General features: G+C 39.9%; 2 protein-coding genes across 3 annotated transcripts in view; one reads left to right on the top strand and one right to left on the bottom strand.

The window, feature by feature from the left end:
- Positions 1–14,112, bottom strand: part of vcpip1 (valosin containing protein (p97)/p47 complex interacting protein 1) — a 28,714-nt gene extending 14,602 nt beyond the window's left edge. For both annotated transcript variants that reach the window (XR_015115988.1, XM_086204769.1), the window contains exon 1: positions 11,333–14,112. Coding sequence is in view for 1 of the 2 variants with exons in the window: in XM_086204769.1 (XP_086060895.1) it covers positions 11,333–13,985 (2,653 nt within the window). In the remaining variant the exon portion in view is untranslated. The remainder of the gene's footprint in view (positions 1–11,332) is intronic.
- A 277-nt stretch (positions 14,113–14,389) lies between these two features.
- Positions 14,390–21,120, top strand: LOC147262215 (uncharacterized). The gene is made up of 8 exons (XM_086205100.1): positions 14,390–15,221; positions 15,939–16,361; positions 17,290–17,497; positions 17,580–17,895; positions 18,563–18,603; positions 19,995–20,321; positions 20,399–20,707; positions 20,824–21,120. The coding sequence occupies exons 2-8, from the start codon at positions 16,359–16,361 to the stop codon at positions 21,042–21,044; spliced, it is 1,425 nt and encodes a 474-aa protein (XP_086061226.1). The 5' UTR covers positions 14,390–15,221; positions 15,939–16,358; the 3' UTR covers positions 21,045–21,120.
- Positions 21,121–21,416: the final 296 nt, after the last annotated feature.

Genomic DNA, 21,416 nt, shown 5'->3' with positions numbered 1-21,416 from the left:
GATGATAGATAGATAGATGGATAGATAGATGATGATAGATAGATTGATAGATGATAGATAGACGGATGACAGATAGATAGATGATAGATAGATGGATGATAGATAGATAGATGATAGATAGATGATAGATAGATAGATGGATAGATAGATGGATGATAGCTAGATAGATGATGTATAGATAGATGATAAATAGATAGATGATAGATAGACAGATAGATGATGAAAGATAGATAGATGGATGATAGATAGATGATAGATAGATGGATAGATGGATGGATGATAGATAGATGGATAGATAGAGGACAGATAGATAGACAGATAGATAGATGGATAGATAGATGGATGATAGATAGATAGATGATAGATAGATAGATGGATGATAGCTAGATAGATGATGTAGAGATAGATGATAGATAGATAGATAGATGATGAAAGATAGATAGATAGATGATAGATAGATGATAGATAGATAGATGATAGATAGATAGATGGATAGATAGATGATAGATCGATGATAGATGATAGAAAGATGGATGATAGATAGATAGATGATAGATAGATTGATAGATGATAGATAGACGGATGACAGATAGATGGATGGATAGATAGATGGATGATATATGGATAGATGATAGATAGATGATAGATAGATAGATGGATAGATAGATGGATGATAGCTAGATAGATGATAGATAGATAGATAGATGATTAATAGATAGATGATAGATAGATAGATAGATAGATAAATGATGATAGATAGATAGATGGATGATAGATAGATAGATGATAGATAGATGATAGATAGATAGATGGATAGATAGATAGATGATAGATAGATAGATGAATAGATAGATAGATGGATAGATAGATGATAGATCGATGATAGATAGATGATAGAAAGATGGATGATAGATAGATAGATGATAGATAGATTGATAGATGATAGATAGACGGATGACAGATAGATGGATGGATAGATAGATGGATGATATATGGATAGATGATAGATAGATGATAGATAGATAGATGGATAGATAGATGGATGATAGCTAGATAGATGATAGATAGATAGATAGATAGATGATTAATAGATAGATGATGATAGATGGATAGATGATAGATAGATAGATGATAGATAGATAGATGGATAGATAGATAGATGATAGATAGATAGATGAATAGATAGATAGATGATAGATGATAGAAAGATGGATGATAGATAGATAGATGATAGATAGATAGATGGATGACAGATAATAGATAGATAGATGGATAGAAAGATCGATGATAGATAGATTGATAGATGATAGATAGATGGATGAAAGATAGATAGATGATAGATAGATGATAGATAGATGGATGATAGATAGATGATAGATAGATGGATGATAGATAGATAGATAGATGGATGATAGATAGATAGATAGATGATAGATAGATAGATAGATAGATAGATAGATAGATAGATAGATAGATAGATAGATAGATAGATAGATAGATGACGGATGATAGCTAAATAGATGGATAGATAGATAGATAGATGATAGATAGATAGATGATAGATAGATGGATGGATAGATAGATAGATAGATGATATATAGATGGATGGATACATGGATGATAGATAGATAGATGATAGATAGATGGATAGATAGATAGATGATGATAGATAGATGGATGATAGATAGATAGATGGATAGATAGATAGATGATAGATAGATAGATGAATAGATAGATAGATGATAGATGATAGAAAGATGGATGATAGATAGATAGATGATAGATAGATAGATGGATGACAGATAATAGATAGATAGATGGATAGATAGATCGATGATAGATAGATTGATAGATGATAGATAGATGGATGAAAGATAGATAGATGATAGATAGATGATAGATAGATGGATGATAGATAGATGATAGATAGATGGATGATAGATAGATAGATAGATAGATGGATGATAGATAGATAGATAGATAGATAGATAGATAGATAGATAGATAGATAGATGACGGATGATAGCTAAATAGATGGATAGATAGATAGATAGATGATAGATAGATAGATGGATAGATAGATAGATGATAGATAGATAGATGAATGGATAGATAGATGATAGATGATAGAAAGATGGATGATAGATAGATAGATGATAGATGGATGACAGATAATAGATAGATAGATGGATAGATAGATCGATGATAGATAGATTGATAGATGATAGATAGATGGATGAAAGATAGATAGATGATAGATAGATGGATGATAGATAGATGATAGATAGATGGATGATAGATAGATAGATAGATAGATAGATAGATAGATAGATGACGGATGATAGCTGATAGATAGATAGATAGATGATAGATAGATAGATGATAGATAGATAGATAGATGATAGATAGATAGATGATAGATAGATGGATGGATAGATAGATAGATAGATGATAGATAGATGGATAGATAGATAGATGATGATAGATAGATGGATGACAGATGATAAGATAGATAGATGGATGATAGATAGATGGATAGATGATAGATGGATAGATGATAGATGGATAGATGATAGATGGATAGATGATAGATAGATGGATGGATAGATAGATAGATAGATGATAGATAGATGGATAGATAGATAGATGATGATAGATAGATGGATGACAGATGATAAGATAGATAGATGGATGATAGATAGATGGATAGATGATAGATGGATAGATGATAGATGGATAGATGATAGATAGATAGATGATAGATAGATAGATGGACAGATAGATGGATAGATGATAGATGGATAGATGATAGATGGATGGATGATAGATAGATAGATAGATAGATAGATAGATAGATAGATAGATAGATAGATAGATAGATAGATAGATAGATAGATAGATAGATAGATAGATAGATAGATAGATCGATAGATCGATAGATAGATAGATAGATATATAGATGATAGATAGATGGATAGATAGATAGATAGATGGATAGATAGATGATAGATAGATGATAGATAGATAGATTGACGGATAGATGGATGGATGATAGATCGATAGATAGATAGATAGATAGATAGATAGATAGATGATAGATAGATAGATGATAGATAGATGGATGGATAGATAGATAGATAGATGATATATAGATGGATGGATACATGGATGATAGATAGATAGATGATAGATAGATGGATAGATAGATAGATGGATGACAGATGATAAGATAGATAGATGGATGATAGATAGATTGATAGATGATAGATGGATAGATGATGGATAGATAGATGATAGATAGATGGATAGATAGATAGATGATGATAGATAGATGGATGATAGATAGATAGATGGATAGATAGATAGATGATAGATAGATAGATGAATAGATAGATAGATGATAGATGATAGAAAGATGGATGATAGATAGATAGATGATAGATAGATAGATGGATGACAGATAATAGATAGATAGATGGATAGATAGATCGATGATAGATAGATTGATAGATGATAGATAGATGGATGAAAGATAGATAGATGATAGATAGATGATAGATAGATGGATGATAGATAGATGATAGATAGATGGATGATAGATAGATAGATAGATAGATGGATGATAGATAGATAGATAGATGATAGATAGATAGATAGATAGATAGATAGATAGATAGATAGATAGATAGATAGATAGATAGATAGATAGATAGATAGATAGATAGATAGATAGATAGATGACGGATGATAGCTAAATAGATGGATAGATAGATAGATAGATGATAGATAGATAGATGGATAGATAGATAGATGATAGATAGATAGATGAATAGATAGATAGATGATAGATGATAGAAAGATGGATGATAGATAGATAGATGATAGATAGATAGATGGATGACAGATAATAGATAGATAGATGGATAGATAGATCGATGATAGATAGATTGATAGATGATAGATAGATGGATGAAAGATAGATAGATGATAGATAGATGATAGATAGATGGATGATAGATAGATGATAGATAGATGGATGATAGATAGATAGATAGATAGATGGATGATAGATAGATAGATAGATGATAGATAGATAGATAGATAGATAGATAGATAGATTGATAGATAGATAGATAGATAGATAGATGACGGATGATAGCTAAATAGATGGATAGATAGATAGATAGATGATAGATAGATAGATGATAGATAGATGGATGGATAGATAGATAGATAGATGATATATAGATGGATGGATACATGGATGATAGATAGATAGATGATAGATAGATGGATAGATAGATAGATGATGATAGATAGATGGATGACAGATGATAAGATAGATAGATGGATGATAGATAGATTGATAGATGATAGATGGATAGATGATGGATAGATAGATGATAGATAGATAGATAGATAGATAGATAGATAGATAGATAGATAGATAGATAGATAGATAGATAGATGATGGATGATAGATAGATGATAGATAGATAGATGGACAGATAGATGGATAGATGATGGATAGATAGATGATAGATGGATGGATGATAGATAGATAGATAGATAGATAGATAGATAGATAGATAGATAGATAGATAGATAGATAGATAGATGGATAGATAGATAGATGATAGATGGATGATAGATAGATGGATAGATAGATGGATAGATAGATGATAGCTAGATAGATTGATAGATAGATGGATGGATGATAGATCGATAGATAGATAGATAGATATATAGATGATAGATAGATGGATAGATAGATAGATAGATGGATAGATAGATGATAGATAGATGATAGATAGATAGATTGACGGATAGATGGATGGATGATAGATCGATAGATAGATAGATAGATAGATAGATAGATAGATAGATGATAGATGATAGATAGATAGATGATAGATAGATGGATGGATAGATAGATAGATAGATGATATATAGATGGATGGATACATGGATGATAGATAGATAGATGATAGATAGATGGATAGATAGATAGATGGATGACAGATGATAAGATAGATAGATGGATGATAGATAGATTGATAGATGATAGATGGATAGATGATGGATAGATAGATGATAGATAGATAGATGATAGATAGATAGATAGATAGATAGATAGATAGATAGATAGATAGATAGATAGATAGATAGATAGATAGATAGATAGATAGATAGATAGATAGATAGATAGATAGATAGATAGATAGATGATGGATGATAGATAGATAGATGATAGATAGATTGATAGATGATAGATAGACGGATGACAGATAGATGGATGGATAGATAGATGGATGATATATGGATAGATGATAGATAGATGATAGATAGATAGATGGATAGATAGATGGATGATAGCTAGATAGATGATAGATAGATAGATAGATGATTAATAGATAGATGATAGATAGATAGATAGATAGATAGATAGATGATAGATAGATAGATGGATGATAGATAGATAGATGATAGATAGATGATAGATAGATAGATGGATAGATAGATAGATGATAGATAGATAGATGAATAGATAGATAGATGGATAGATAGATGATAGATCGATGATAGATAGATGATAGAAAGATGGATGATAGATAGATAGATGATAGATAGATTGATAGATGATAGATAGACGGATGACAGATAGATGGATGGATAGATAGATGGATGATATATGGATAGATGATAGATAGATGATAGATGATAGATGGATAGATGATGGATAGATAGATGATAGATAGATAGATAGATAGATAGATAGATAGATAGATAGATAGATAGATGATGGATGATAGATAGATGATAGATAGATAGATGGACAGATAGATGGATAGATGATGGATAGATAGATGATAGATGGATGGATGATAGATAGATAGATAGATAGATAGATAGATAGATAGATAGATAGATAGATAGATAGATAGATAGATAGATGGATAGATAGATAGATGATAGATGGATGATAGATAGATGGATAGATAGATGGATAGATAGATGATAGCTAGATAGATTGATAGATAGATGGATGGATGATAGATCGATAGATAGATAGATAGATATATAGATGATAGATAGATGGATAGATAGATAGATAGATGGATAGATAGATGATAGATAGATGATAGATAGATAGATTGACGGATAGATGGATGGATGATAGATCGATAGATAGATAGATAGATAGATAGATAGATAGATAGATGATAGATGATAGATAGATGGATGGATAGATAGATAGATAGATGATATATAGATGGATGGATACATGGATGATAGATAGATAGATGATAGATAGATGGATAGATAGATAGATGGATGACAGATGATAAGATAGATAGATGGATGATAGATAGATTGATAGATGATAGATGGATAGATGATGGATAGATAGATGATAGATAGATAGATAGATAGATAGATAGATAGATAGATAGATAGATAGATAGATAGATAGATAGATAGATAGATAGATAGATAGATAGATAGATAGATAGATAGATGATGGATGATAGATAGATAGATGATAGATAGATTGATAGATGATAGATAGACGGATGACAGATAGATGGATGGATAGATAGATGGATGATATATGGATAGATGATAGATAGATGATAGATAGATAGATGGATAGATAGATGGATGATAGCTAGATAGATGATAGATAGATAGATAGATGATTAATAGATAGATGATAGATAGATAGATAGATAGATAGATGATAGATAGATAGATGGATGATAGATAGATAGATGATAGATAGATGATAGATAGATAGATGGATAGATAGATAGATGATAGATAGATAGATGATAGATAGATAGATGAATAGATAGATGGATAGATCGATGATAGATCGATGATAGAAAGATGGATGATAGATAGATAGATGATAGATAGATTGATAGATGATAGATAGACGGATGACAGATAGATGGATGGATAGATAGATGGATGATATATGGATAGATGATAGATAGATGATAGATAGATAGATGGATAGATAGATGGATGATAGCTAGATAGATGATAGATAGATAGATAGATAGATGATTAATAGATAGATGATAGATAGATAGATAGATAGATGATGATAGATAGATAGATGATAGATAGATAGATGATAGATAGATAGATGGATAGATAGATAGATGATAGATAGATAGATGAATAGATAGATAGATGATAGATGATAGAAAGATGGATGATAGATAGATAGATGATAGATAGATAGATGGATGACAGATAATAGATAGATAGATGGATAGATAGATCGATGATAGATAGATTGATAGATGATAGATAGATGGATGAAAGATAGATAGATGATAGATAGATGATAGATAGATGGATGATAGATAGATGATAGATAGATAGATAGATAGATAGATGGATAGATAGATAGATGATAGATGGATAGATAGATAGATGGATAGATAGATGGATAGATAGATGATAGCTAGATAGATTGATAGATAGATGGATGGATGATAGATCGATAGATAGATAGATAGATATATAGATGATAGATAGATGGATAGATAGATAGATAGATGGATAGATAGATGATAGATAGATGATAGATAGATAGATTGACGGATAGATGGATGGATGATAGATCGATAGATAGATAGATAGATAGATAGATAGATAGATAGATAGATGATAGATGATAGATAGATAGATGATAGATAGATGGATGGATAGATAGATAGATAGATGATATATAGATGGATGGATACATGGATGATAGATAGATAGATGATAGATAGATGGATAGATAGATAGATGGATGACAGATGATAAGATAGATAGATGGATGATAGATAGATTGATAGATGATAGATGGATAGATGATGGATAGATAGATGATAGATAGATAGATAGATAGATAGATAGATAGATAGATAGATAGATAGATAGATAGATAGATGATGGATGATAGATAGATGATAGATAGATAGATGGACAGATAGATGGATAGATGATGGATAGATAGATGATAGATGGATGGATGATAGATAGATAGATAGATAGATAGATAGATAGATAGATAGATAGATGGATAGATAGATAGATGATAGATGGATAGATAGATAGATGGATAGATAGATGGATAGATAGATGATAGCTAGATAGATTGATAGATAGATGGATGGATGATAGATCGATAGATAGATAGATAGATATATAGATGATAGATAGATGGATAGATAGATAGATAGATGGATAGATAGATGATAGATAGATGATAGATAGATAGATTGACGGATAGATGGATGGATGATAGATCGATAGATAGATAGATAGATAGATAGATAGATAGATAGATAGATAGATGATAGATGGATAGATAGATGGATAGACAGTGAGAGACACAGAGAGAGACACTCACACACACACACACACACACACACACATCAGTTTAGGACCCTAAAAAACCCTTAATGACATCTGGGCTTTGAGACCCATAAAGATTCGCTCTTTGACAGTAACTACGACCACTCAAACTGGACACTGAACCAGTTCCTGTGGATAAGGAACCAATCGGCCAGCATTACTGAACTGAAAACCTTTCAACCTCTCCAACAGTATCAGTGTCAATAATCAATTATTTTGTGAATCAAGGAGCAAGTGAGGAAGACTCAAGTGTCATAGCAGAGACCTCCCTCCCTACAAATGTTTGGTTTACAAACTGAGTGGCGCTAACAGGAAGTGCAGCGTCAGGAGCTCAGGGTTCACATGAGAGCTTCCTAAACATCGACTGTCACGCTGCCTGGCGGCAGCTCGACCTGTTTATCTGAACACCACCGTGACCCTTGACCCTGCTGGCATATGACACAGGGAGAGAACGAGATGCCTGAGTCAGCGTGCGCACACACACGCACACACAAACACACTCATGACCCTACTAGGACTCAATCAGCTGCTCAGCCCAGTTTGTTTGTCTAATTTTTTTTGTCAACGGGAACGATTGTACTCATTGTGCTGGCAGGTCATACAAGCCAGCAGGGTCGGACTCACAGACCACTCAAACTATGACATAGACCAGGCCAAGCCTCATGCATTCTTGCTTGTGTTTTACTTCACTTTGGACAAAAGCGTCTGCCAAATGAAAATATAGAAATGTAGAATTCAAACTCACCTACAAAGCGAACCCTCCTGTTGCGATGCACAGGTCAACTCTGACATCATCCACATGCATTAACCAGCCAATCAAAGCAATTATTTCCAACCAGTCTTGGCCAATGACCTGCACAGACATTGTGCTCCACTTCTAGATTTCCTTTAGAATACATCAAGCAGCAAAGCAGAACACATGTATGTACCACAGTACACACGACTGGTGGGTGGGCTTAGCAGGCACAACGCGCAACACTAGTGGCCGAAATGAGTTTCCTCCTCAGGGAGGCTGGGCTCTCCCTTAGAGACAGAGTGAGAAGCTCAGTCCTTCAGGAGGGACTCAGAGTAGAGCTGCTGCTCCTCCAGGTAGAGGAGTCAGTGGAGGTGGTTCAGGCATCTGGTGAGGACGCCTCCCTCAGGAGGTGTTCCAGGCATGTCCGACTGGGAGGAGGCCTCGGGGCCGACCCAGGACACGCTGGAGGGATTATATCTCTGGGCTGGCCTGGGAACGCCTCAGGATTCCCCTGAAGAGCTGGGGGACGTGGCTGGGAGAGGACAGTCTGGGCTTCCTTCTTGGGGCTGCTGCCCCCCCGACCCGGACCAACCAGATAAGAGGAGGAGGAGGACGACGACGACAACGCGCAATGCGATCAGATATACAATTGTATATTATTGTACTACTGAAGACAGAAATTAGGAAATGTTGATTATAAGGCACAAAACATCTATTCTCTGTGAGACCAACGTTATATTGCTTGTACATGAACCTGAAAAATAAATTCAATAAACTAAACACCAATGTAGACGAGACACTTCACGGGGCCTGGCTGGTGAAGATGGACACAAGCATCATGTTACCTGCCACCAAATCAGCCACTAATACTGTTCCACTGCAGCAGCTGGGTTTCAACCAATCAAGGGCAGTTGCTGTGAACATTTGTGACATGACATATAGAATTCTAAAATTTTGTATGTACAGAACTTTTATTGCAGTGAAATGTCAAAAATGGGGGCTTTGGGGGTTGTTGTTACACATAATACAGAACTACATTATGATAAATATAATTCCTCCGGGTATATCTGGCACTGCAAAAATCAATCCTCCGTCTGTGTAACATTCAACCTATGGATAAACACGTAGAGCCAAGATGGAAGCTGAAACAAACTAGCATTGAGTGGGGGTTTTGAGTTCAAATCTGACATCATTTTTTTTGTTGGCGCTAGGTTTCAAGGTTATATTATCATGTATATTGTTCTAAGTTCTAAGGTGTTGGTTATTGTTCTGAGCTAAACTCATCCTTTGGTGTTTCTAAGTTTGCATTATCTTGTGTGTCCGTTCTTATTTCAAACATCATGTTTTTATAGTCTATTTTTTCATAATCAGTTCAACACTAACATCATCTTGTGTGTGTGTTCCTTGTTTGATTTGCCAACAAATGCACACGACCGAAGAATATTTGAGCGATGGAAGGTACACTGAGACTTCTTATTCAAATGATGTTCTTATTTAGAGTTCCTACCCCTGCCAAGGAGGTCACATGATCACTGTTATCTGTGTGTTACCAAGTTCTGATTGCAGGACTACGCACATTCAAAAGATTGATTTGAGAGCAAAATAATAAATCAAAGAGAAATTTAGTAAAATAGATTTTAGATTCTTATCCATAAGACTCCAAAGATTTGCCTGAGAATAAGAACTGTTTTTCTTAAATATTACACTTTCAATGGAAGAATATATATTTGATGTAAAACTCTTTTAAACAATAAAAATAGGCAAGAAACTTCATACTGACTTCTTAGGTTATTTTGGAACTATTTCTTGATAGACTAATAATTTCCTTCTGCATGTTTTTTAATAGTTTTTGCCCATTGAAACACTGAGTAATTATTTAGTGACAGTTTTATAGGACAGTATCAGTCGTGGGATGTGAAAATTTCACAGCGCTACTAAACAAACACAGTGGCGTCGCAGTGGAGACGCCTCATAAGTCTCACATCGGGCAGAACTGAACCTCTTCATCTGTTATGGCAGCGCTGCTGTCCAAACCGATGACATCATACTGGTGGCCAGTGAGTGTGTTTCACACCAGACTAGGTTACAATTCGATTCTGCTGACTCAAAAATCAATGATGAACAGAGTCAATAGTCCAGCTGATAAAAACACGTCACAACCTAGTGCGTTCTTACCCATTAGTGTTGCTAGGAGACAGAGGGAGGACATCTCAAGGTCAATGCTGTCCTGAAGTTCACGGCTGCTCAACCTCCCAGACGTCATGGTGTCCGTGCTCTTCACGAAGTGCAGGTCAGAATGCGAGCTGGAGGCCCTGGGGATGGACGCTGCCGGGCTCTTGTCCTCGGGGCCCTTCAGTATCTCCACTGTCACCCTGTCCCCGTGCTGCAGCGCCACAGGCTCGTTCTCCTCACCATCCTTCGGAGGGGCCAGTTCTTTGGGGGGGAAGCCATATCGAATGAACTGCCGCACTGGGGGCACACCAAACTGGTTGGCAATGCTTTTCTGCAGCTCAGAGAAGGTGGTGTGGGCCTGCAAGGTCAGCATGGCCTGCCTGCCATCACTGGTGGTCACACGGATCTTCTTCTCCTTACAGGACAAGGAAGGTGAGGTGGAGGATTTGGTGGGTGTGGCCGGAGCTGAGGAGGAGGATGTATCAGGAGAGCCGCCAGGAGAGGATGGCCGGCCATGTCCTTTCTGCTCATGCTTCAGCCGGTCGGTCCGTCGCTTCTGTGTGGCAAAGGCCTGCTCACTGATGCTCTGCTGAAGGCTGCGCTCGGCGCGGCTCATGGTCAGCTCCTCTTTGTGCAGAGTCTTTGCTTTCTGACCAGTTAGGATGATCTTTGTGGGCGGCTGTGGGTCTGCTGTCAGCTGACTTTCAGTTGAGTCAGCGAGATGCTGGACATGGGCACCGTCAATGGACACAGGGTTGTACTCGTTCGGGTTCTTCTTTGCAGTGTGATGTAGGATGGTGTTGACAACTTTCTGCACCAAGATCTCACTGCCAAATTCACCTGGGAAGTGCTTGGTCACCAGCTTCATCGCCACGTCATAAACATTGCTGTTCAAACCCGGATCAGCCTCGTACTGGAACCAGTGCACCGTCTCCCTCACCACCCGTCCCCCCCATTCCAGTGTGATGGGGAACGCTTCTGGGAGGTTGTCATACTCCTTCCCCTCCCAGAAATGTTTAAAGCCACACCCACACTTCCCCCCCTGTGAACGTGTGTTGGTTCTGTCACCGTCAAGGTAAACCACCGACCCATCACCCCGGATGTGGCGGACCGACGTGCCGTGACACCAGTTGCAGGTGTTGAGGGAGCTCAGTTTATAATCTGGAAGCAGCACGTCTCTCTGTGGGTCATAGGAGCAGACGATGTTGTTGAGTGGGAAGCTGTAGTTCTTGTCCGGCCGCAGCTGGCCGTGTGTGGACTTGGCTAAGTTGTACAGCTTCCCGCCAGGGACCAGCCACTCTGCTGGAACGTGGAGCTCAGAGAGGGCGCTGCAGATCAGGCAGCGGTGCAACCGGTTCTCCATCACTGACTTCTTCGCCGCCTCTGTGACCTCCTCAGGCTGGATGCCAATCACGCCGGTCCTTCTGTATACATACTGGTGCACATCAGCCACCAGTGACGGGTGGATGCTGTGTTTTTCCATGAACACCACCTCCATGGCATTGACCAGCCGCATCAGATACTTGTCCTGCAAGCTGCGGTCACCTCCAATCACGCAGCTGCCATCCAGCTCCAACTTGATGTACTTCCTGATGAGCTCCTGAGGGACACCCCAGGCCTTTGGCAGCAGACGGGCTGGCAGCTTTGGCAACAGAGTGTTCTTGATCCCCACCAGGGGGATGTAATGGTTGCGGCCGGAGCTGCTCCAGGCGATGCAGATGGGTTTGTTGAGCTTCCCATCTTTTGCCCTGCACTGCTCCTCTGCAACCAGGCCAGGCAGGAAGGTGGCGGAGTAATCCCCAGAGCTCCTCATCCCACTCAGGGAGTCCAACAGGATGATGGGCCGATGGAGGACATTGGCCAGCCCAAATATGTGGATGTTGCGCAGTCCAAGTGGCACGCCCTCAGGTGGAATGAAGAGAGGGTCACACTCGTTGATGATGTCCTCCCACTCAGCAGCATCAATGAAATCCTGAAAGAGAGCCTTATAACGGTCCAGGTTCTGCTTGAAGTTCTGTTTCAGGTTCTCTCTCAGGGCATGCCAGAACAGCTCTCGGCCCACCAGTGCTCTGGACACAGCATGGACCAAGCAGTGCCCGTCTCCGTCAACATGGACAGGAATGAGACACTCTCTATTGCCATTGGCTTTCTTGACCTCATCCAGAGTGTCATGGAGGTAGATGAGACTGCCGGACCTGTCCTTGCCGTAACCCATAGTGGAGACGTGATCTGGCTCGATAAGGAAAGCCCGGTCCCCCAGGAGCGAGCAGTCAAATATCTCACCCTGGTTCATGTCCCTCAGCAGCTGGGCTTTGCCAGTCTGTTTATCCATGCCATACCGGGTGAGGAGCGGAGACAGCAGCTTGCAGTGGTAGTTGGACAGCCCCATCACCTTCACTAGTTCAGTCCCCTTCTTCGGGGCCCCGGTGACACCGAGCAGGGCGTTTCTGAGCAGATTGTGCAGCACCACATCTGGATCCGTCACTTCTTCAACATTTAACAGGTTTTTCTGTTCGTGGCGCTGACCGCACTCGGTGCACTCGATGCTAATGGAACCGTAAGCAGGGAAGAAGAGCCTCGCCTGACATTTCGGGTCCGGACAGGTACCGGACAAAATCCGTTTGTCCTTCTTCTTGGAGCTCTGCAGCAACGACATGTCGGAGGAGAAAAGCTGAAAGTGTCCGTCAGCTTCACAATATCATGATAGTCAGTCCGCTGCGAGGCTGTTGGACGCTGCTAACCAACGAACACAAGAACAACACGGAAGCGGCTGTTTTTTCTGTAACGACTGACGGTTGGACAACGTCGCTACGTACGGACGTCAAACACGGGAGTTGTAGCCCTTGATTGCGGTTGCCTGTAAATATTTCCATCAAGAACGAATTGTAAGACTTGTTACCATTATGGTGTATTTACAGTTCATAAAACATAGAGGACTGATTCGTCTACACTTTTATCCGTGGTTAGATATTTTAGATTTGGAAGCATTAAAAAGAAAACTGACTACATGTCCCAGAATGCAACACACTGCTGTGACGTCTCTTGTGTCAGGAAGTCAATAAAGCACGACGATGGCCGATGAGATGAAAGACCATTTCCAGTGTTATGACTGAACCCTGGTCCCCCCAACTCGAGTAGGGACAGCATTGAGCAGCCGAGCGCTTCGGATGCCGTCAAACCTGATCGTTAGCTAGTCTGACAGCTGGCTAGCTACTAGCTAGCAGTGCTAGCTGTGTCTTCTTGCTCGGGTTTGATCAGGACAACTTTACTGACGCCTGAACGCCCAGCGGCTGTCCTGCCACATTTTGTCTCTGGGACCGACGAGTGTGTCGGGGCACTTCGCTTCCTTCCGCACTGACCAACACAAACAGCTCAAACCTTCAGAATAAACACTTCAGGCAGTTCATGACTGCCTTTTCTTGCATTCCTCCTGCACCCAACTCACAAAATGGTGTTTCTTTTTCTATGTGAGATATTCTGATGGTATTTCTAGTGTCAGCTGGTCAAGCAGTGGAGTCTTAGCTTCCTAAACAATACTGACACTTGAGAGGAGAGGAGTGACACCTCATCTTCTAAATAAAACCAGTACCTTTGAGGTTTGAAGCTGCATTTGAAAATTTCAGAGGTTATTACAAAGTGTCAGATGTTCATCTCAAGTTTGGAATATAATGAATTCAGGAAAGGTGTATGATAATATAAGCTTCAATTTAAACTTTTGGTCCTTTTGTTATCTTAGAATTGATTGATTCCCATCAATATTTTAGGCATTTTTTCTTTCAGATGGTGGAATCAGACTGAAACTGACGTGACTACAGTGAAGAGAAACAGAGCTTGTCTGCTCTCATCTCCTCAGGCAGTTCATCCCAGAGCGGTGAGGCCAGAACTTGGTCTGGTGAGGTTTTCCGCCTTTTACTTCCTAATTTTTAGGGTGTTGAGGAACAAAACATAATAGGTGAGAAGAAAGAAGCTGTGGAAGTGTGCTAGACTGGAAGGGAACACGTTTCCACGAAGGTGGGGAATTCAGGGCAGAATTGTTGTTGATCTTTCATCCACCAGGTGTCACTGCTGTATAGTGGCAACACTGTTGTCATGGCAACTATGACTTTGTTGGGACTTGCAACTGTGTAGTTGTGTTCTTTTCTGTTGTGTACTTTAACTTCACCAGATGACCAGCTGTGAGTGAGTTTGTGTCCATGGGTGTTTGCAGTTTGGGTGGCCCAGGGGAAGAAGCTGTTCATCAGCCTGCTGGTGTGGGACCTCGGTGACCTGTAGCGTCTCCCAGAGGGCAACAGAACAAACGGGGGGTAGGCAGGGTGTGGGGGGTCTCCTGTGATGGCCGGGGGTTTTCTGAGGCAGCAGGATGTGGAGGAGTGCTCCAGGTTGGGCAGAGGGCAGCCGATGATCTTGTGTTTATGACAACAGAAGGCCAGCAGCCGCTCCTTGACCAAGTTGATCTCTCTATCCATCATCCATCCCTCCACCCATCCATCCATCATCCACCCACCCATCCATCCCTCCCTCCCTCCCTCCATCCATCCATCCCTCCCTCCCTCCATTCATCCTTCCATCATCATCCATCCCTCCATCTTCTCCCTCTCCTCCTGTTCAGGGTGGTGGGGGTGGAGCCTATCCCAGCAGCCTTCCCCCTGGACAGGTCACCAGTCCATGACAGGGCCAACACATAGAGACAGACAACCATTGGCTCTCCCAGCCACGCCTACGGTCAATTTAGAGTCTGGATTAACCTGGTCCCTCTTGATGTCTTTGGACTGTGGAGGAAGCTGGAGTACCAGAGAGAACCCAGCAGGAACAGGGAGAACATGGAGACTCACCCAGAAAGACCCCGTGCTGCAGCCGGGGCTCCACCCACAACCTTCTTGCTGGGGGGCCACAGGGAGGACCACTGCTCCACCCACAACCTTCTTGATGGGGGCCACAGTGAGGACCACTGCTCCACCCACAACCTTCTTGCTGGGGGGCCACAGGGAGGACCACTGCTCCACCAGGCCGCCCGTGTAACAATATATACATGGTATATATTTATAATGTAGATATATACACAGGAATAATATGAATAGTGCACTGATATGAAATATTGCACCATGGAGCTTCTTGCACTGTCAGTTATTGTGTTTGTTGAGCTGTTTGATGGATGTTGGCAGGAATGAGTTTGTGTAGCGGTTCAGCCTGGTTCTGGGGACCCTGAGTCTCCTGCTGGAAGGTAGGAGCTGGAGCTTGTGGTGTAAATGTGAGTTGGGTCAGACACGATTTTCTGTGCCGGTCTGGTGACAGACTGCTCATCAAGCATCTGGAGGGAAGGATGGTTCCTGACCTCCATGAACTTCATGGCAGTCCACACCAGAACGGTAATCTGTGACCTCGACTGCACAGTCAGGTTGCCGTACCAGGCCGCAATGCCGTATCTGATGATTGTCTCCAGTGCAGCCCGGTAGAACAGCAACACGATCCTCTGCCCCACTCCAGAGAACCTCAGTCCGCAGAGGACTGAGGGTATATATATATATATATATATATATATATATATATATATATATATATATATATATATATATATATATATATATATATATATATATATATATATATATACATACACATATATACACATATATATATTTATATACATACATACATACATACATACATATACATACATATATACATACATATATACATACATACATATATATTTATATACATATATACATACATACATATATATTTATATATATATACATACATATATATACACATATATATATATGTGTGTATATATATGTGTATATATATACATACATATATATACATATATATATATATATATATATATATATATATATATATATATATATATATATATATATATATATATATATATCCTGCAGTTAACAGTTATGCATCACCATGGAAACTGCCTGTGCCCCCCCTCCCAACCTCAGACGCAGCAGAAAACCACACAACAGCTTCCCCCGAGCTGTCAATCAGCACCAGCATCCTTATTTGCTGCCGCAGGGGCTGCTGGGAGGTTTGAGGACCTTTTAGGGGCCACGTGGTCCAGGTCTCACTTCTGCCAAGCTTCACCAGAGGAAACTCCACCACACAAAATGCTTTTCTTCACAGCTGCTGCTCTGAGCTGTCTGACCTCAGGTGAGTGTTTCAGCCAATCAGAAGCCAATAAACTCCATTTTAACGGACATTCACCCTCACCTGTGGGTCTGTTTCTCCACAGCACTGGTTGCCATGGCAGTTGAGCTGATTCAGGAAGATTTAACAGTGACCAAGCGTGCCGGTCAACCAGTCTCCTTCATTTGTGGAGGGATTCACCAGTGTGACACATATGTGTTCTGGTTACAGAAGAGAGACGCAGACACATTCAGAATGATTCTTAGAGTTACCAAAGGGAATAACCAAGTGTATAAGGGGTACAATCATCCTCAGGAAGATGATTTCTCAGTTACATGTTCAGGTAGTGAATGTCAGTTGCAGATCAAGAAAGTTAAAGATTCACATTCAGCCTCCTATTACTGCTCATGCTGGAAAAGTGGAACCCACAGTAAGAAAAGATCCCTGCAGCCTGAACAAAAACTACAGATGTCACACCGTCTGTAAGAGGAAGAGAAGCTTCAACCACAGCCCAGGCTGAAGTGGTTCACCTCTGTCTCAACCAGTGAATCACATGGACCAAGTTGAGGGCCTGACACTTTGTTTTTCTTTGACGGTGTCAAGAATTTCTTCATGATATTTAGGCAAATATCTTTACCAGGTAACCTGCAGCTTATTCCACTTGGGAAAGACTGATATATGAAGGAAAACGCATTTAAGAAGATAAAAAGAAAACACAAGTTACAATAGGAAAAGCCTGTATCGTGAAGTGATTTATCATTGTTCTTGGTACGAAACACTCCACAACCACGTGAACTGATGACATCGTTTCTCTTGAAGCTTTGTTTTTGCCTCTGACGCCACCATGAGAAACTTCCAAGATACTTCTGTTCAGGACTTCCAACAGAGAACAAACTCTACAACTGCCAGCTTTTAGCAACATAACATTGCTAATAAATAAACTCTTGGCTGTGCGGGGAAAAGGTTTGATCAGCGTGTGGTTCCCTCATACTTGTGAGTGATGAACCAGAGACTGGAACCTCCTGACGCTGCTTCAACACTCGGTTCACTAGCAAACAGGTTTTTGTCTCAGTCTGATTCACTGTGGTACTCCTGGATCTTTGGCTCAGGAACTAAACTTTATGTCACAGGTAAGAAGAAACATTCATCTTCACTTTAAACATTTTAAACATTGAAAATGTCTTTAAGCGTTCAGACGTTCCTCATCATGTCTGAGTCAAAACCACCACATGAATCCTTCCTGAAACAACTGATTGTTCTTTGTTTCTACGTTCTAAAGTTGCTGATGTCACAAAGTTACTTTACTTGAGTTTCTCGGTGACACAACGGCATCTCTTCAAAGTTGATGCCTAAACGTGATTGACTTTCTTCAAGATAAGATCATACATGTTCATTTGAGCTTGTCTCTGTTTTTATGATTCCTTTTATGAGTAGAAATAACAGCAACATTTTGAAGATGTTAACTTGTGTTTCAGTAAGTGTTTTATATTAAGTAAATATAATTATGATCGTTTCAATCAGTTAATCAAAATATATTTTTCCGTGTGTCTGTGTGTGAGTGTGTGTTATGTATTTCTACATTCTAAAGTTGCTGATGTCACAAAGTTGCCGAATTCATTGCCTAGACTCACTATGACGCGTCAAGAGGACGACGCCAGTGACTCGACTGGATTACTAAACGTGTCTGATACCTGAGACAGGAAGGTTAATGAACACGGCAGCAGGTGTAAAAAACTCAGTGTCACAATGAATCCAATCACAGACACGCAAACACAACAGAACATCACCTGAGCAACAACACAGCGTTACAAGTGAACACCTGAAGTCCAATCATCCAAAACTGAGCAGCAAAAGAGCGCATTTGTTGTCTCAGTGAAGAAGCAGCACCTGTTTAAAAAAGATCATAAGTTTAATTAAAGGTCATTCGTTTTTATTCATACATGGATTTTAATTCAGTAAATACTGACAAAATTCAGTTTTATTTCATTATCATGGTGTTTTTATGATATTTATTTCCGTACCAATGTTTGAATGCAACCCGATTGAATGTTATTGAAAAGAATGAATTTTATGCCATCACATAATCTTAGACACATTACCATCAAAGTGGAGCATGAATATAATTTCAAAAAGGGAATTTTATACTTAATGAAATAGATCATGTATCAGATAATACATGCTGTGATATTTCAATGTAATAATTATTAAATGTTATGATACTATGTGATCATATAAGCTGTTTTAAATGAAGTATAAATAACTTCTAATTCATTTTAACCAAGTAAAACATTATAATCCATATTGTTATACTATATATTATTGATGACCGCAGTGGTAAATGTTTATACAAATTACGATGTTATGTTTTTGTCTTTTTTCAACATGCAACTCATCGTGCTGTTTTGTATGTGTGCATATGAGTGTGTGTGTGTGTGTGTGTGTGTGTGTGTGTGTGTATGCGTGTGTGCTGTGGCGTTTTTTTATGTGTGTGTGTGTGCCTGTGGTGTGTGTGACTCCTCAGGTAAGCAAGAAGTGAAGCCAGTGGTGAGCCTGTACCCAGCAGTATCCAGTGCTCACCTGGAGGGGCGGAGCCTGCTCCTGTGTCTGTCCTCAGCCATGTTTCCTCCTCTGGTCCAGTTTTCCTGGAAAAGACAGAAGACGTCTGGTCCTGTGGAGGAGATGTCCCCTGGTGAGGGAGAGCAGCTGGAGCTCAGAGAGACGGGGCACACCGCTGCCATCCTGTTGATCCATCAGCAAGAGAAGTGGGAATATAGCTACCACTGCCACGTCCAGCACCAGAGCGGCACGGTGGTGGTCCAGACACCACAAGGGGATGAAGGTTCATTTGGTGAGTTCACTTGGAGATGCTGTCAAAGAGAGCGGAGGAGCAGTATGCTAACGTTTCTCCTGCTACTCCTTCTCCAGCAGCCCACTGTCCTTCAGAGACACAGCCCACAGAGCAGCCCACAGACAGTAAGAGCACATCCGTTACATACACCCTCCCCCCTGCCCCTGCCAAAAAAAGTACCTTCTCCTGCCCTTTGACCTCGACCCAGTGTCTCTGCCTGGCACTAGATCCCGGGCTTTGTAGCTCGTCGTCTTCACTGCGTCGGAGCAAACATGGCACTCAACTCACGTTCTGTCAGTTAACAGCGAACAATCAGAACTCCGACAACGTCACTTCTCACATTGTGCCGCTATGCCATTGCCACGGAAACATCCACCTGTCTCTGTGTCACTGGCTTTGATGTAAAGAAAGCTTGCAAGTTGCATCCAGCGGCATCGTGAAGAATGTTCTGAATGCTTTCAGGCACAGTCGACGGCTGACTGCTAATGTAGACCTACTGAAGATCAGTCCATGGAAGTGAGCAGGACTGACCTGTCTGTCTCTCCATCTGTCTATCTTCTGTCGCTCTGTGCGTCAGCATCCCTCCCATCTCAGTACCAGGTCTGGTTCTTGTGTCTGCTGTACTCGGTGCTGATCGTCAAGGGTCTGGTCTACTGCTGTGGACTCTCTCTCATGATGGTCAGAGGCGAGCCTTCGTCCGCTGGCTGCTCTCCTGCTCCCTGACTCCTTGATCACGTCAGATCTCATCAGTTCTCTCAATCACAACTTTGTATGTAAATGTACAACATGTGTACTGCACATTGACAAATAAATACTTTAGTGTTACTACGAGGCTCCACTGTGTTCAAGTTAATTATTAGTGAAGAGAAAGTTAACAGTCGTATCTCTGTGTGTATGAGTGTGTGTGTGTGTGTGTGTGTGTGTGAATCTGTGTATGATTTTGTGTGTGTATGTGTGTGTGTGAATCTGTGTATGATTTTGTGTGTGTATGAGTGTGAGTGTGTGTGTATGAGCATGTGAGTATGAGTGTGTGTGTGTGAATCTGTGTATGATTTTGTGTGTGTATGTGTGTGTGTGAATCTGTGTATGATTTTG

Source organism: Aulostomus chinensis, chromosome 5 (genome assembly GCF_037954235.1).
Source record: "Aulostomus chinensis isolate RoL2024-O1b breed Wild chromosome 5, RoL_Achi_v1.0, whole genome shotgun sequence".
Classification (NCBI taxonomy): domain Eukaryota; kingdom Metazoa; phylum Chordata; class Actinopteri; order Syngnathiformes; family Aulostomidae; genus Aulostomus; species Aulostomus chinensis.
This window is presented reverse-complemented; position numbering and strand designations above follow the sequence as displayed.

Excerpts from the sequence above, each read along its gene's own strand:
- LOC147262215 (XM_086205100.1), top strand. Across the intron at positions 17,498-17,579 it reads TCTGAGCTGTCTGACCTCAG|CACTGGTTGCCATGGCAGTT; the intron begins GTGAGTGTTTCA and ends GTTTCTCCACAG. Across the intron at positions 17,896-18,562 it reads TGCTCATGCTGGAAAAGTGG|CTCCTGGATCTTTGGCTCAG; the intron begins AACCCACAGTAA and ends TTCACTGTGGTA.